The sequence below is a fragment of the Biomphalaria glabrata genome, chromosome 6, assembly GCF_947242115.1.
Source record: "Biomphalaria glabrata chromosome 6, xgBioGlab47.1, whole genome shotgun sequence".
Classification (NCBI taxonomy): Eukaryota; Metazoa; Mollusca; class Gastropoda; family Planorbidae; genus Biomphalaria; species Biomphalaria glabrata.
This window is the reverse complement of record NC_074716.1, coordinates 1,350,472-1,368,342: the sequence shown is the minus strand read 5'-3', so window position 1 is coordinate 1,368,342 and position 17,871 is coordinate 1,350,472. Positions and strand designations below refer to the sequence as shown.

The 17,871-nt window shown below is 40.6% G+C and overlaps 1 protein-coding gene across 2 annotated transcripts in view; it reads right to left on the bottom strand.

Annotated features, from left to right (window-relative positions):
- LOC106058457 (A disintegrin and metalloproteinase with thrombospondin motifs 5-like) overlaps window positions 1-17,871 on the bottom strand; it is a 43,153-nt gene that overhangs the window by 8,880 nt on the left and 16,402 nt on the right. For both annotated transcript variants that reach the window (XM_056032449.1, XM_056032448.1), the window contains 6 exons: window positions 17,300-17,436; window positions 16,764-16,813; window positions 13,467-13,584; window positions 7,327-7,497; window positions 5,639-5,777; window positions 2,013-2,132 (listed from right to left, as the gene is read on the bottom strand). In XM_056032449.1, coding sequence (XP_055888424.1) covers window positions 2,013-2,132; window positions 5,639-5,777; window positions 7,327-7,497; window positions 13,467-13,584; window positions 16,764-16,813; window positions 17,300-17,436 — 735 coding nt within the window. The remainder of the gene's footprint in view (window positions 1-2,012; window positions 2,133-5,638; window positions 5,778-7,326; window positions 7,498-13,466; window positions 13,585-16,763; window positions 16,814-17,299; window positions 17,437-17,871) is intronic.

The following is a 17,871-nucleotide window of genomic DNA, read 5'->3' as shown; positions in this document are numbered from 1 at the left end:
AATACGAGATTGGGTGTGGGAGAAATAACAGGTACAAACTTTTTGCCATACAGACAGACAGACAGACAGAGTGAATTGATAAAAGCTTTGTAAAAAAAATGATGTACTTCTATTATTTGTAAATTTAAAAAAAAAAAAATCAACATTTAGACCAGTGTTTTCTTAATAGTGTTCCGCGGAACCTTCGTGTTCCGCGAGGCCTGACTTGGTGTTCCTCGAACTATTTAAATAATTATTAGGAGTAGTTTAGGCCTACACGTGAATTAATCTCTACGTATGAATTAGTTTCTAAGTAAATGCAGAAAAAAAAAAGATTTTGTTAGCTCTTCCTGGTAAAAAAAAAAATTCTATAACATCACTATGAACTTTGAACTGACCTAGATTCGGACTCAAAATTGAACCAAAGATAGAAAGAGCATATCTCTGCACTGTTTTATGGGGGCGACTGATAACAAAACAGATCAATTTATTTCGTGGAGGGAATTAAATTTTTGTGTTATAGTCAAGCTTATTTTTATTGCTTGAGTTTTCATATATTTACTTTATCAATGTAACCCGTTGACTTTTATTGGTGGTAAAATGTAAAATGTTTTGTAAAATGTTTGACATGTTTCGGATGTTCATTCAGAGTTGAAGATAATTACTTCCTAGTCCAAACCTCCCGCAGGACGACGGGGGATGAGAGCGGGCCGGGCAGAGTTTAAACCCTGGACAATCCATACATCTGAACGACAGTCCAGTGCGCAAACTGCACACCAGGCAGCCACAGGGGGCTGTGGCTAGGGTGTGGGAGGAGGGAGGGTGAATTTGAAAATCCCCCGGCCCCCACTAGAAAGGGGGGGGGGCCAAAATGAGTGTTTTTCCATTGAATATTAAATATTACGCAAAATGCAAGTGCCCACAAAGAGATCAAGCCCCCCCCCCCTCCTGGGCCCCCAAATGATGGGAAATTCCTAGCTACGCTCTTGGTAGGGGTTGAACATTAAAGCTTCATTAACTAAGGATTCTGTAATATTAGTTTTGCTTCATTTATTTCTCTGGACAGGGGAAAGGGACGATGTTGGCTATTTCTGCCACAAGTAGTACTACCAATGAAATAGTAGTTGTAGTGGGTGGAGTCACACTGAGATTAGGGCTTGACTAAACCCAGAAACATGAGAAATGGTGAGAGAGAAAGACGGAAGAAAAAAAAGAGAGTGAAGGAAAAACAAAGACAAAAGAAAGAAAGGAAAAGAGAGTGTAAGAAGGAAGGAAAATAAAGTGAGAAGGGGGAAAAAGAGAGAGAGGAAAAAAAAAGAAAGCAGAAAGGAAGAAAAAAAAGAAGGAATGAAGGAAAAGAATGAGTGAAGAAGGAAGAAAAAAGAGAGGAAAGATAGGAAGGAAAAGAAAGAGATAGAAGAAAGAACAAGAGAGAGAGAAAGAAGGAAGAGAAAGAGAGAGGAAGCAAAAAAGAAAGACAGAAGGAGGAAATAGAGAGAGAAAAAATAGAGAGAGAAAAAAGAAAGGATGGAAAAAAAGAGAGAAAAGAAAGAAAAAGAGAGAAAGATGGGAGAGAGAGAGAGAAAAGGAAGGATGAAAAAGAGAGAGAAGGAATGAGAAAAGACAAAGAGAGAAAAGGAATGAAGAGGAGAGAGAAGGAAGACAGAAAAGAGAGGAAAAAGAAGGAAGAAATGAAAAGAGGGGAGAGTAAGTAAGAGAGTGAGAGAGTGACGGAAGGAAGCTCAAAAACAAAGATATACTGCTGCGGGGGTGTACGACGGGATAGAAACATGCATAGATGTGACCCTGCAGGTCCAAGTAAAACAAAGGACATTAAGACCACGAGGCCTTACTGCCCTCTCACACATTTCAGTAAACAATTTGTTTTTCTTTCTCTTTTGACTTAGATTTGTCTTGCTAGTTCTGGTACGATAACCGCATTGTCTTAGCGTTTCTTCACCGATCAATAACTCCAATGCAACCAGTGGTGGATAAACGTTTTTGAAATATATTGAGGATCGATGAAAGCTTACCTTTCCATCGCCACAAGATGTTCCAATGAGTGCTATCTGCAGGATACATAACCCTCTTAAAACATCTGCACATAACATTGCTTGGCAGATTTCAGTGATAGGGCGTCTAGATTCGGTAGCCTGATTTAATAAAATAAAAAAAAGGTTACAAAGACAGTTTGTGTAGAAACACAAACTCAAAATCGGCCCCCGATGTGGTCCACCCAGTCAGGTAAAAAGGCAGGTTTCAATATTTTCAGAAAGAATATCAGAACGAAATTCTATCAAAGACAAATGACAGAGAAGAATGAAGAAAGAAGGTTGACAGATCTTGTGTGGTGCCCCAACGGTCTAGCAGACCAAAGGATACAAAAACAAAATTTAATAAAATACTCTGAAAGACACAAAGATAAAGGCACATTCCTCGTCCCATATGCTAGGACAAATTTGTACAAATACTCCTTCTTCCCTAGTGCTATTAGAGCATGGAATGGGTTGCCTGAGCTAGCCAGGAAAACCAGTGACTTGGCAGAATTTAAGTCATTGGTTAATATGCATGACTAAATGCATGACGGGTAGGACGTAATCATCTTCTTTTTTGAAGTAACGTCTGTATTATATAAGATAAGATAAGATAGGTGAAAGTGAATGTGTAGTCAGAAGTAGACCTGGCCTAACTGATGTCTTATAACGAATATCTAATTCATCTAATTGTTTTGTAAAGGGTCCATCTCTTATTCAAATCCTCAAGAAAAAAACATTTCCGTAAAAAAAAACATTTTAATTAAATGTACTATAACGTCTATACAGCATTGTCTGGACCCTGCTGGGCCATTATCCATGGCATTGGGTCGAGGGCGTCGAGAGCCCGGAGTGGACTGTTCACTCTGTGACCAAGGTGTGATTACCGGTTAACGCTGTTGTATATATATATATATATATATATATATATATATATATATATATATATATATATATATATATATATATATATACTCATATCTTAGGCACACTGATTTAATATTGATCACGATGTATAACCATCGTTTATTGTGTCATATCATATTATTGTTTCATTTAACCTTTTGCTTTGTTTTACGCATTCTCGTTGTTGACTAGTATACGTTATCAGATTACCATTATTCGTTCTCTTGGTAATTACTTCATAAATTAATTGATAGACTGTCAGGCGTGTTCAGACAGACAGGCCACGGCCAAATGGCCAACCCGAAAGGAATGTAATACTCATAGTTGAGGTGGGGAACCCTGTGGAGTATTTTATACCCTAGATAGACCCCTAGCCCACACTATTCACAGTTTGGATACTGATTGTATTTTTACTTATTTTGGTCTGAGTGTCAATACAGAAAAGCCCAAAATTCGCACTAGCCTCCTTCCAATCTTAACACCAGACGTACCGGTACTCGTAGATGGCAAATTAAAACAACAACTAGCAAATGAAAAAGTGCCTCTACTTGTACCGTACCAGTTACTGCTAAACTAAATATTGCACGTGTCCCTATGCAGTGGCGTAACTAGGAATTTGCCATAAATTGGGGGGGGGGGGGCTTGACCTCTTTGGGAGCCCCTGCAATTTGTCTAATATTTAATATTTAATGTAAAAAACAACAACACTCATGTGGTGGCCCCACTCAAGTGGGGACCCAAGGGGATTTTCAAAATTTTCCCCTCCCTCCCCCACCCAAGCTACGCCTGTACCCCTACGACAGACTTCAAGAAAAAGTTTTGGTTTCGTAGAGGAGCACAGTCTTCAGTGTTGTAGCCATTACCTCACTTTTATGTTTCAGGGGCGTGGACCTTATATTCCCGCCACATTCAAAGGCTAAACTTCTTCCGCCTTTGCTTAAGACAAATGCAACATGCGAGTCGGCTAAGCTTCATACCAGACTGATGTGGTTCTGACGTGATCCTATTTATGGCATGGATGAACAGATCCCAACTGGGACGTGCTGGGTACGTTGTCCACATGCTTGACAATCGCCTGTTAAAGAGCTCTCTCGGGAATGTGAAATCGCTTTTCATTATCTGCATAATCGTTTTTTTTTTTCAAGCTACAATACAAAGACTAATTATGCATGGTTGACTTAAAGATCACAGTGTTTTCCATTCATCTCGCCAATAGCAGTCAACTTGTTCGAACATGTAAAGGCCGCTGGCCATCATCAACGTAACCGCTAAGAGCATGTTTCTATTCGGGTCAAACATTGTAATTGTTGAATCACCTTATCTTGGACTCCCATTTTCCATTTCTGTCCAAACTAATAAGGATCTAGCCTGTCTCATCCAAATGACTTTTTTTCTGTCCAAAGTGGGAGGAGCGGTGGCTGAGCGGTAAAGCGTTTGGGTTCCGAACCGGCGGCTCTCTGGCTCGAATGTTGGTAAAGACTCTGGGATTTTTAATTTCGGGATCTTTGGGCTCCTCTGAGTCCACCCAGCAGATACTATTTGTGGAAAAGTTGTGCTGGCCACATGACACCCTCGTTCACCGTAGGCCACAGAAACAGATGACCTTTACATCATCTGCCCTATAGACCACAAGGTCTGAAAGTAAACTGATATTGACCATTGGGGAAGACATAGCACTAGACTCTAGACCACACTACTCCGAGAGAAATAGTTACCAAAAACACAATGAGCAGCCAAAAAAATAATAACTAGTAAATTAATTATTTTGTTTGATATCTTATAAGGTAAATAACTTGTACATTACTGATATAGTTTTAACGGCGGAGTTCTTCCCCTTTAGATAAGCTTTTTTTTAAAAAAAAAAAACAACAATTTAAACTTTTTTAAAGTTCAGATTGCCATACGAGGAAGTGATATTACAACTTAAAAATACTGCCAATGTGAGAATATTAACACATCGCCAAGGATTTAGCTAACATAAAGTGAGGACATTTTTCTAAGTGCCGGTGTGGTGGGTGAGCCTGAGCGGTGAAGTGCTTGGCTTCCGAACCGGGGTCCGGGGTTCGATTCCTCGTGAAGACTGAGAGCTATAATGCGTACCTGACATTTGTTTGGGAAAAGTAAAGGCTGTTGGTGGTTATGCTGGCCACATGACACCCTTGTCAACCGTAGGCCACAGAAACAGATAACCTTTACATCATCTGCCAAGGTCTGAAAGGGAACTTATTTTTCCAAATAATCGTAATCTTTGCTGCCCTTTTTGGCTGAAATAATCACTTTTGCAGTAAAAATTAATTTATTGTCTAAGATAGTACAAATATATTCAAAAATTTACACTATTTCAATGTTCTCTTCTGCTAAAGAAACAATATCATTTTCCTTCTTTTCCCTACGAAAATCGATTATCATTTCTTTTTTTTTACATTTAATATTAAGAAATAGAAATTATATGTACATTATTTTTCCCTTTGTTCTATTCTCTGAAGTACTCATTTACGTCTGACTGAAAGCAGGGCAAGGAGAGTCTCATCATCAGCGAATTTTGTGAAGGAACAAAGATGAAGGCATTGGTTATCAATTTGATGATAATCAATGATTAAGAAGTGACTAAGCAGGAAATGTATGATGAGGTGACTAAGCAGACAATGATATGGGTGATAACGCTGCTTAGCGACAAAGAAGTTAATTTAATTGGGCTGTTAGCGAGTTGTGTTACTTACCCTGCAAAGGAAGGAATCATTTCCAAAAAACTGTTTACACTGTTGATCAGGTTTGATCACCTGACCCAATAGTTTATCAGATACATCTGGAATGTCTGCTGATGCTTCGATAGCGTAGACAAGACAGGTGTAACCTCGACTTGGAATAAACATTTACAATATATACTACATGGAGTTTATATTTTAGCTTCAAATCTTTACTCCTTTGAAGTTTAGAGTTATTTAGGCAAGACTCGTGTGTTGGTCGAGAAGAAAGGAGAATGAAATGGTTTGAGCTAAACTGAGCACTGTAATAATAATAATAATAATAATAAGGCCTTAACATTCCTAGGAACATTCTCGTTGCCTGTCAGAGGGCGGTACTGCTGCAGACCTGCCACATCACCAGAAAATTCCTCAGTGGAAACTGTTAAAGGGACTACGATGAATTTTGTTTCTCTTTAGCGAATCTCGACCCTGGCAGTGCCAGAGAATGACTGCTCGTTTATTTCTAACATAATAATATTTGTTGTCATCTTTATTATCCATGGTTGCATTTGATGTGTGTGTGAATCGGAGTTCTATATTTCTATATTGTCTATTACCTTGGTAAGAATCATAGATGCTTGGGTGTACTGTGTAGTGAATTACAAGTGCGAGATCAATACATAGCTAATAACATCACAGTCTATACGGAATCACTTAGTTTAAACTTTAGATAGCACAATAACTAACTTTAGTACAGAATGAGACACAGTTGAGCCAGTCACTAAACTAAAAGTCTACATCAATAATCACAAACTCACTAACAAGGGCGTCACTAACAAAGGCGTCGCGTTCAAAGTCCAGCTACTAGAGTGGTTAACAGCTGTAGTCATAATGAAAGCTAGCTACAGATGCCGAATACTATTTTAAAATTTTAGTTTTTCAGCTCATAGAATTGTAAAGACAGATTCAAACTCAAACACAATAATAATAAAAATCAAAATAATATTTTATGGAAATAAAAAGTTTATATGAAGTGTAGTTGTATCAATTAGTTTGGATTAGTCATGTAATTAAATTTGTAATAAATTTAGATCCTAGACTAACAATAATAAATGTGCGCGATCAGAAATACTTTTACCAACTGTTTTTGTTTAGCTTTTAGACTTTTTTAAAACGCTATGATCCTATCACCTGTCTGCACCAGTCGGAAAAGGTATTGGGGGGAGAAAGAAGGGAGTATCTGGGTGATCGCTTTTTAAATGTATTTGTAAAAACAAAAAGTGAGCGGCCTGAGTTCGAACTCGAGGTCTCCTCTGACTCCTCAGCCTCCTCAAGCAATAACGGTAAGACTGAGAGATGCCTATGAAAATGTGTTTTATAGTAATTTAAAAACATTTCTTTCTACCAAAAATAAAGGTGACTTATTCAGTTTATCAGCCAAATGAACATTCTTTCATTTGTTCGAGATACCAAACAAAATAATTAATTAACAATAATTAATTAACTAATTTGTTTTTTTCTTTTTATTGATTCTTGTGCTGGCAGATACTTTGCCACATCCAGCGCAGACATAACCGTTTTCCGCCGTTGGTCGATTTAGATTTTTTTTTATTCGCCGTCCCCGTCTGTCCACGGCACCACCAAAATTCAACAGCCACATGCAGATCTTGAGTTGAAACAACAACAACAACAAATGTTTTCATAACAATGTAGTAACCAACCTGGAGTTCAACGTTTCCTTCAAAAAGCTGGTAAAGTAACTGACGCTGCAGGGAGAGAACCGCCATGGATTATACTCATTCCCAGGCTTTTTTACCGATTCAGGAGCACCCATAATGTATCTCTCTGAAGGGTTGCAGGGATTGTTATCTCCGTCGTGACGTGCTGAGAGGCTGCAAAATATAAAATGTATTCACAAGTTAAATCTCATAGTACGGTTGTTTAAGAAAGTCCGTCTGTCCCTCACTCAGTCCGCTCCATACATTACATAAGTCAAAGTCTCCTGCCCGCCACAACCTACGGGAGGCTTTCACTAGAATCTAATAATGCTCAGGATGGCGAATTAAAGTAAGAGTAAAATTCTTAAGACTAAGACTTTATTGATCCATAAGGAAATTTGTTGTGTTTACAAGGACTCTTTTTTCATATAAAGGCAACACAGCAGAAACATACACATACATAGAACAGACACAACATAAAGAGTTCATTTAGCGATTAGACAAGTGGCGTAGCTAGCTATGTGCGAGTGGTGCGGGCCGCACGGGGCATCAAGTAGTGAGTGACATCAAACTAAGGATACATTTTCTCAATGAAATCAACGCATTGTGCATACATTAACAAGGACAAACTACTCAATTTGAAATGTTTACTAGAAATTAATTTACTTTGCTAATTTTATTAATCGCCTATGTTCTTTCTTAAATGAAACGTAAGCTGTTGACCAGGTTGAATCAAGTTGACTAGATTTGTTTACATCTCTAAAGGTAACGCACTTTTACAAGCCCACTTTCTTCTGGGGCACATTTTGTTACTCCAATGTTCAGTGCGATGGTTTCATCTAGCTCTAGATCTTATACATAAATGAATTAGAGACTATAAAATATCGGAATCTGGCAGTTACACTTACACAAATACAAAACGAACTTAGAATGGGTGATAGTGAGACAAATATTTTTCGATTTTTTTTTAAAGTTTTTTTTATAGTTCACCGGCCATCACAAAACTGGATCAATTTTTAAAATGTTGAGGTTAGGTTGTTATAGATAATGATGGGGTACAAATGCTGTAGGTTTTCATTGACTTCATCTTAATACTTTATCTGCTGTAGGTTTTCATTGACTTCATCTTAATACATTATCTGCTGTAGGTTTTCATTGACTTCATCTTAATACATTATCTGCTGTAGGTTTTCATTGACTTCATCTTAATACATTATCTGCTGTAGGTTTTCATTGACTTCATCTTAATACATTATCTGCTGTAGGTTTTCATTGACTTCATCTTAATACATTATCTGCTGTAGGTTTTCATTGACTTCATCTTAATACATTATCTGCTGTAGGTTTTCATTGACTTCATCTTAATACATTATCTGCTCGAACTATTCCCTGAATTTGTCAGGAATTCGGACTGAAGCTGAAATCATTTCAGTAAATTTTTTCGGTTCACTGGACCGTTTACACGCCTTTCTATCAACTTCCGCATACCGCTAGGACGTCCTCAACAAAATAACTAAAACTAGCCTTAAATAATTGGTTAAAACGCGCTGGTCCTAAAAAAAGTCATTTCGGTTTTTTATTTATTTTCTTGGTGTGGAAAAGTTGGGGGGGGTGGGGGGGGGGAAGCATCACGAGTCGTATACCCTAGCTTAGCCACTGGATTACACACGCATCTTGGTCCTTTTCATGATTCCTGATCAGCAGCTGACGTTGATATAGTCTGACCGAGTAAGGTACGAAAGAGTTATTGTCTTGATTGACAGTAGTCGCCCACTTCGCGACTTCGAAGATTTTCACAATAAACAATGTCAAGGACTGTGAATAGCTACTATGAATGATCTCATCAAAATAATAATGAATGTCTGGTCATTAGCTATAGCTGGAAAGATGTCACCCACACAGCAGTCCCCCCCCCCCTCTCCGCAGTGCTGACGTATCCAACTAAATAAAACTGTACTTTTAACACTATCGCACTGCAAATCAGTTCATCTTTGTAAGTAATTCCCTTTATTTCCGCTATTGGCCCCCTTTGTTTATCAGTATAAATAAGTGGGGCACTGTGGCTTGACTCCTGAACCTGAAGACCTGGATTCGAATCTCGGTGAAGACTGAGGCCAACAAATCAAATGGGTGCCCGACTTCAGTTGGGGAAAACTAAAAATGGTTAACGTAACCCGTAACGAGGTACAGAATCTTAATGTTGATTCCTTCTGCTTTCTTCAACAACGTCCTGTTCAAGGACTTTTGCTTCAGAGCAAGTATAAACTTTAGAAATCGCTATATAGAGCACAGGCCCTGACTGATTGATTCACTGATTGACTTACCTATCACTGATTGATTGATTCACTGACTGACTGCCCTATCACTGATTCTCCCACTTGCCATGGACAAAAACAAAATGCAACCAGATATTATTTTCCGTGTGCCTAGGACAACTATGTACCGTCTGATCGAAACCACAGCAGTTAAATTTACCATATAGACCTACAACTCTAAAAAGCATTTAAAAAAACAGCAAAAAAAACAAAACAAACAAACTTCGCCCTTACAGCAATATCTCTCAATAATCTAGAAGTTATTTACATAAACGAGGGAGGGCAGAATAGTCCAGATGAAAGTCCAGAGCACATATCACACCATGTGCTAGACATAACCGAGGGAGGGCAGAATAGTCCAGATGACCGTCCAGAGCACATATCACACCATGTGCTAGACATTAGCGAGGGAGGGCAGAATAATCCAGATGACAGTCCAGGGCACATATCACACCATGTGCTAGACATAACCGAGGGAGGGCAGAATAGTCTAGATGTCAGTCCAGGGCACATATCACACCATGTGCTAGACATAACCGAGGGAGGGCAGAATAGTCTAGATGACAGTCCAGGGCACATATCACACCATGTGCTAGACATAACCGAGGGAGGGCAGAATAGTCCAGATGACAGCCCAGGGCACATATCACACCATGTGCTAGACATAACCGAGGGAGGGCAGAATAGTCTAGATGTCAGTCCAGGGCACATATCACACCATGTGCTAGACATAACCGAGGGAGGGCAGAATAGTCTAGATAACAGCCCAGAGCACATATCACACCATGTGCTAGACATTACCGAGGGAGGGCAGAATAGTCCAGATGACAGCCCAGAGCACATATCACACCATGTGCTAGACATAACCGAGGGAGGGCAGAATAGTCCAGATGACAGTCCAGAGCACATATCACACCATGTGCTAGACATAACCGAGGGAGGGCAGAATAGTCCAGATGACAGTCCAGAGCACATATCACACCATGTGCTAGACATAACCGAGGGAGGGCAGAATAGTCCAGATGAAAGTCCAGAGCACATATCACACCATGTGCTAGACATAACCGAGGGAGGGCAGAATAGTCCAGATGACAGCCCAGAGCACATATCACACAATGTGCTAGACATAACCGAGGGAGGGCAGAATAGTCTAGATGAAAGTCCAGAGCACATATCACACCATGTGCTAGACATTAGCGAGGGAGGGCAGAATAGTCTAGATGACAGTCCAGAGCACATATCACACCATGTGCTAGACATTAGCGAGGGAGGGCAGAATAGTCTAGATGACAGTCCAGGGCACATATCACACCATGTGCTAGACATTAGCGAGGGAGGGCAGAATAGTCCAGATGACAGCCCAGAGCACATATCACACCATGTGCTAGACATAACCGAGGGAGGGCAGAATAGTCCAGATGACAGCCCAGAGCACATATCACACCATGTGCTAGACATAACCGAGGGAGGGCAGAATAGTCTAGATGAAAGTCCAGAGCACATATCACACCATGTGCTAGACATTAGCGAGGGAGGGCAGAATAGTCTAGATGACAGTCCAGGGCACATATCACACCATGTGCTAGACATTAGCGAGGGAGGGCAGAATAGTCCAGATGACAGCCCAGAGCACATATCACACCATGTGCTAGACATTAGCGAGGGAGGGCAGAATAATCCAGATGACAGTCCAGGGCACATATCACACCATGTGCTAGACATAACCGAGGGAGGGCAGAATAGTCTAGATGTCAGTCCAGGGCACATATCACACCATGTGCTAGACATAACCGAGGGAGGGCAGAATAGTCTAGATGACAGTCCAGGGCACATATCACACCATGTGCTAGACATAACCGAGGGAGGGCAGAATAGTCTAGATAACAGCCCAGAGCACATATCACACCATGTGCTAGACATTACCGAGGGAGGGCAGAATAGTCCAGATGACAGCCCAGAGCACATATCACACCATGTGCTAGACATAACCGAGGGAGGGCAGAATAGTCCAGATGACAGTCCAGAGCACATATCACACCATGTGCTAGACATAACCGAGGGAGGGCAGAATAGTCCAGATGACAGTCCAGAGCACATATCACACCATGTGCTAGACATAACCGAGGGAGGGCAGAATAGTCCAGATGAAAGTCCAGAGCACATATCACACCATGTGCTAGACATAACCGAGGGAGGGCAGAATAGTCCAGATGACAGCCCAGAGCACATATCACACAATGTGCTAGACATAACCGAGGGAGGGCAGAATAGTCTAGATGAAAGTCCAGAGCACATATCACACCATGTGCTAGACATTAGCGAGGGAGGGCAGAATAGTCTAGATGACAGTCCAGAGCACATATCACACCATGTGCTAGACATTAGCGAGGGAGGGCAGAATAGTCTAGATGACAGCCCAGAGCACATATCACACCATGTACTAGACATAACCGAGGGAGGGCAGAATAGTCCAGATGACAGTCCAGAGCACATATCACACCATGTGCTAGACATAACCGAGGGAGGGCAGAATAGTCCAGATGAAAGTCCAGAGCACATATCACACCATGTGCTAGACATAACCGAGGGAGGGCAGAATAGTCCAGATGACAGCCCAGAGCACATATCACACAATGTGCTAGACATAACCGAGGGAGGGCAGAATAGTCTAGATGAAAGTCCAGAGCACATATCACACCATGTGCTAGACATTAGCGAGGGAGGGCAGAATAGTCTAGATGACAGTCCAGAGCACATATCACACCATGTGCTAGACATTAGCGAGGGAGGGCAGAATAGTCTAGATGACAGTCCAGGGCACATATCACACCATGTGCTAGACATTAGCGAGGGAGGGCAGAATAGTCCAGATGACAGCCCAGAGCACATATCACACCATGTGCTAGACATAACCGAGGGAGGGCAGAATAGTCCAGATGACAGCCCAGAGCACATATCACACCATGTGCTAGACATAACCGAGGGAGGGCAGAATAGTCTAGATGAAAGTCTAGAGCACATATCACACCATGTGCTAGACATTAGCGAGGGAGGGCAGAATAGTCTAGATGACAGTCCAGGGCACATATCACACCATGTGCTAGACATTAGCGAGGGAGGGCAGAATAGTCCAGATGAAAGTCCAGAGCACATATCACACCATGTGCTAGACATAACCGAGGGAGGGCAGAATAGTCCAGATGAAAGTCCAGAGCACATATCACACCATGTGCTAGACATTATTATTATTATTATAACTTTTATATAGCGCTACTTTCATGCTTATAGCATGCTCAGAGCGCTTTGGTCCAATCTCATTTGTGGACCGGTGTGGGGGGGGGAGGGGGTATCTAGGAGTTGGTTTTCCGTGCTGCCTTTAGGCGCTCAGTAAACGCAACTCTGCCCGAGTCGGGTGCCGAACCTCGAGCCCCCCTTTCTAGGTAGCCAAGACAAGCCAAGTTCAAGCGCACTTAGCCTCTCGACATAACCTTAGCTAGACATAACCGAGGGAGGGTATAATAGTGGGAGAGAAGAACGAGAAGCGTCGCAAGGCGGGCCGTTTCACATAGAACTGAAAGAAAAAAAAAGTGATGGAGAGGTTTACGATTGGGTATGTGTGTGTGTGTGCGTGGGGGGGGGGTCGATCGTTTTAATGGAAGTGGAAAAAAAAGTGTGGAGGTGGAGTGAAAATAAACAATAAAACCCTGCAACCAAATCAATGGATTTTATAAAGTGTTTAATGCTTGTACAATTTATATAATAAAAAAACCGTAGAATAATGAATGCCTTCCAACAAATTAACTACTTGTTCTTTTAGCACAGGTTTACCTATGTGCCAGTTCGTGTGCTGCCGTATTTATAGTAGAGGTTGAGTAGCCTTCGCGATTTTCTACTACAGTAGAGCTCGATCCGTCTGTTCGACACATTGATCCCGTATTAGAAACCCCTAAGAGAAAATACGATTGGGCTATTAGAACAAAGGTTTAGTTCAGTGATTCTCAAACATTTTGTCTCAATCATCTTTCGTTAGCACAACACTTGCCAACACATAGTCAGTATGTTAATGGACCTCATTCACCAATCGTAAACAAGCAACATTTAGCCACGTGGTGCTCTATCTCTTCTATATCATTTACGATCTCATGTTTAATTCATGATGGTTGTCACGTGACAGTTTTTTTTTCGTTGTTTTATCAATAAGATCACGTGACTAAATAATGTTTGTTTACGATTGGGGAATGAGGTCCATTGTCCTACAAGGCACGATAAAACCTTGGACATGTGTTATAGCGACATAAAAATAGCCCACACCTCGATTGTTATTTCCCCTCTGAGAGTCGGACCACACAATGATCCATCGTACAACCATGTACAAACCGGTTTTAAAAACAACAAAACCCGAAGTCCAGTCCATCCAGTCATGGTCTGAGGACGCTGTTTTACAGCCACAAAGTTGTCTGGAGCAAACAGATTGGGACATGTTTGTAAACAACTGCCCTGACATTGATAAACTTACCACAACTGTTAATTCGTTTATCCAGTTCTGTGAAAACATGATTGTACCAAAAAAGAAAATTAAAACATTCAGTAATAATAGACCCTGGATGACCAAAAGAAATAAAGGAAGCGATTCTATACAAGAAAAGAATGTTCAAAAGCAGTTCTTCTGAATTCATCTCAGCCAAATGAAAGCCCATAAAAAGAAATTGTTTTAAGAAAAAGAGAAATTCAAGAAAAATAACTCTAAAGCTTGTTGGAGTGACCTGAAACAAATTACTGGCTACGTACCTAAGCGCGAACCAATGTGTGTCGCTGACAATAACAAATTTGTCAATGAATTAAATGATTTTCTTACAGCCGATTTAACTGCCACAACTTTGAGAAAGACCACTATGATTTATTGGCATCATTTGAAAACAGCAATGTAAACCAATCTCAAGAACTGTTCAATAAACAAGAAGTGACTAAAATATTTAAACAAGTAAACACCTCCACGACCTCAGGACCCGACAAATCGCGAGCACGTTGCCCTGCCTCATCGTGGCGCCCGCGTGGAAACGGCCATTAGAGGAAGTGGCTAGGCTAAATGGGTAACAACACAGGACTCCCGTGGGGATGCCCACGGGTAGACGAGAGTCCACCCATTGCACGGGCGGGGTTGTAATAAAGTCCCCACAAACCTGTCACCAATCCATGCGCTGTTCCTCAAAGGGACCGTTACATAAATGGCGGGTCCCGCACAGTTAGCTTGGTACATTGAAGGAAAATGGCATAAGATCCCGGTGTATTCTCGGCCTTCGGGCGTGTCTAGCCCACGCGATGGGGGCCAAATGCATCGGTCAACAGCAATGCTTTACGTAGGCATTGTCTAGGGTCTCTCCCAAACAGAACTGTGTGTTCACACAGGTTTTTTTATTTACTGTTTGGCGTCCAAGCAAGTTTTTTTTCAAACTTAGGGCTCGAAGAGCCTTCGGCTCAGCCCTTAGACATCAACAAAGACCCGACAAATTAAGTGGCAAACTTGTAAAGCTATGTGCGGAACAACTGCCTTATATCTTTTGTGCTATATTCAACAAGTCCTGGCAAATGCATAAAATAATTTACATTTGAAAGACATCTGAAATAATTCCAGTAGCCAAAAAGAAGATCATTGCTTCCAACAACGATATACGTCCCGTAGCACTGACATCAATTCCTATGAAGTGCCTGGAGAAAATGATTTTAAAACATCTACTGAAAGAAGTCGAAACACGCCTTGACCCGCACCAGTTCGTTTACAAGCCGTCAAGAAGTACAGAGGATGCAATACTATTTATGCTGAATCGTCTCTATACCATCATCTTGATAGAGACACTACGCCAGAGTATTAATCGTAGATTTTTCATCCGCATTCAACACCATCCAAACCATCCATGAAACAAAAACTATCTGAATTGAACGTTAGCAAAAACATACAAGCTTGAATTCTAAACAAATCAAACGCCCACAATATGTAAAAGTGAACGGGCATGTGTCAGGCACGAGAGAACTTAGCACTGGAGCGCCGCAGGGGTGCGTCCTGTCACCAATATAGTATACCATATACACAAATGACATTCAGAGCCTATCAGCTGACACTCCCATCATAAGATTTGCTGACGACAAAGCAATCATTGGCCTTATTGCAGGTGACGAAAATCTGTACCATTCAACAATTGACACCTTTTACCAATGGTGCATAGATAACTTTCTAACTTTAAATGTTCAGAAAACTAAAGAAATGGAAATAGACTTTAAGAAACATTAAGGTCATTTTGCAGAAATTCAGATAAACAACCAAACCGTAAACAAGTGCAAGAATATAAATACCTAGGTAAAACCATCAACAACAAACTGAAGTGAACACTGTCAACCCTTTACACCAAAATTCACCAACGATTCTTCTATCTCAGAAAGCTAAGGAAATTTAACATCGACAAAACAATAATTACACTTTTTTATACAGCAACCATCAGCAGTCTAATTAACCTCTGCCATCACCTGCTGGTATGGTAATACTTCACTGGCAAAAAGACTTAGACTAAATAGACTAATTAAAAAAGCATCGTATACCACTCGAACAAAGCTACCATCATGAAAGATGCCTTTCCAAAACACTCACGATTCTTAAAGATAACCTGCACTCATTATGATGGCTGCCTGGTCGTGCGGTTTGCGCGCTGGACTGTCGTTCGGATTTATCGACGGTCGAGGGTTCAAACCCTGCCCGCTCCCATTCCCCGTCGTCCTGCGGGAGGTTTGGACTAGGAAGTAAACTCTCTTCAACTCTGAAGGAACATCCGAAACATGTAAAAAAAACAAAACAAGAACCTCTGTTACACAAGATCTGAATGAAGTGGTCTTCTCATTTCCATTAGGACTTAAACAGAAAGATTCAAAAACTCCTTTATCCCACTTACGGCTCAGTGTTACAAGATGTTCCCGGGTTCATGCCCCGCCCGCTGCCATCCCCTGTCGTCCTTCAGGAGGTTTGGACTAGGAAGTACACTATCTTTAACTCCGAAGGAACATCCGAAACATGTAACATATGCATGCATTCAAAATACTGTCAAAAGACATGAAAGAACTTGAAAAGCGTGCACTTACCTAAGATATCTATTTTATTATTGTAACGGTCCACACTAAAGAGGTTATAACTGTAATGGGAAAGAAGGGATGAGATATTTTTCGCCATTAATGTTTAATGTACTGAACTGCATGAAAATAACTCTATTTTTACAAAAAACTTATAGCAACTCTCTCTGTCTGGTAAAAGTTTGTACTCTCTATTTCTCCTAAACCCAATCTCGAAATTTTACACAATTATTTCTTTTATTTGACACTACAAAAATCAATTTTTTAAAGTTCCAATTAATTAATTGACTATTGGTAATTAATTCATGTTTTTGTTTGGTATCAAACAAGGGAAACAAATTGTACTTGACAGATGTGGTGGTATAATTTAAACTAGTCTCCTTTATACTTTGTATAGAAAATTAGGTCGTCTCCCTCCCCCCCCCCCCACCTTTTCCTTTCCCAACTGGTCCAGAATAGGATCATAGTGCATTGAGAAAAAAAAAAAGACTAATTGCGGCTTTTTTCCATATTTTGGGGGCTACTAATTCTTGTAGGGAAGTACTTGCCCAGTGAACAGCATCACGTGATCATAAATGCCGAGGACGCCACGCCCAGCACCTACGATAAAATTTTGTATACTATTTGATGCTGTGTCCCCATTCATCTCATCGTAGCTAGCGATCGTGTCGATAAAACTTGAAGTCTGGGGGGAAAAAAATCAGTTACTCTTTTAATGTTAAGTAGCTATTCGAACAGAAACAAAATCAAACAATTTGTCAGGTTTCTTCAATAAACAACAGCACACAATGAAAAAACGAAGGCAATAAAAAAAAAAAAAGCAGATATACTGGCCCAAAACAGAAGAGCGAACCAACGAATGAAACTTCCCCTCTGTCCGGAAGAAATGAAGAAAATGATAGAGAGCAGAATGACAATGAAATGGATCAGCACTCGCTACAATTAGGGATAGGATATACTTATCTACAGAACATCTGAGGGAAGAGACGAAACGTGTAAAGCAAAACATGAACACAAACTTTTTGGGCACTACAAAAGAAAAACGAGGCAAGATATTGGGTTATTGGTTATTAGTAAAGTCATTGGTCAGTAAATGGTCAGTAATTAGTAAAGTCATTGG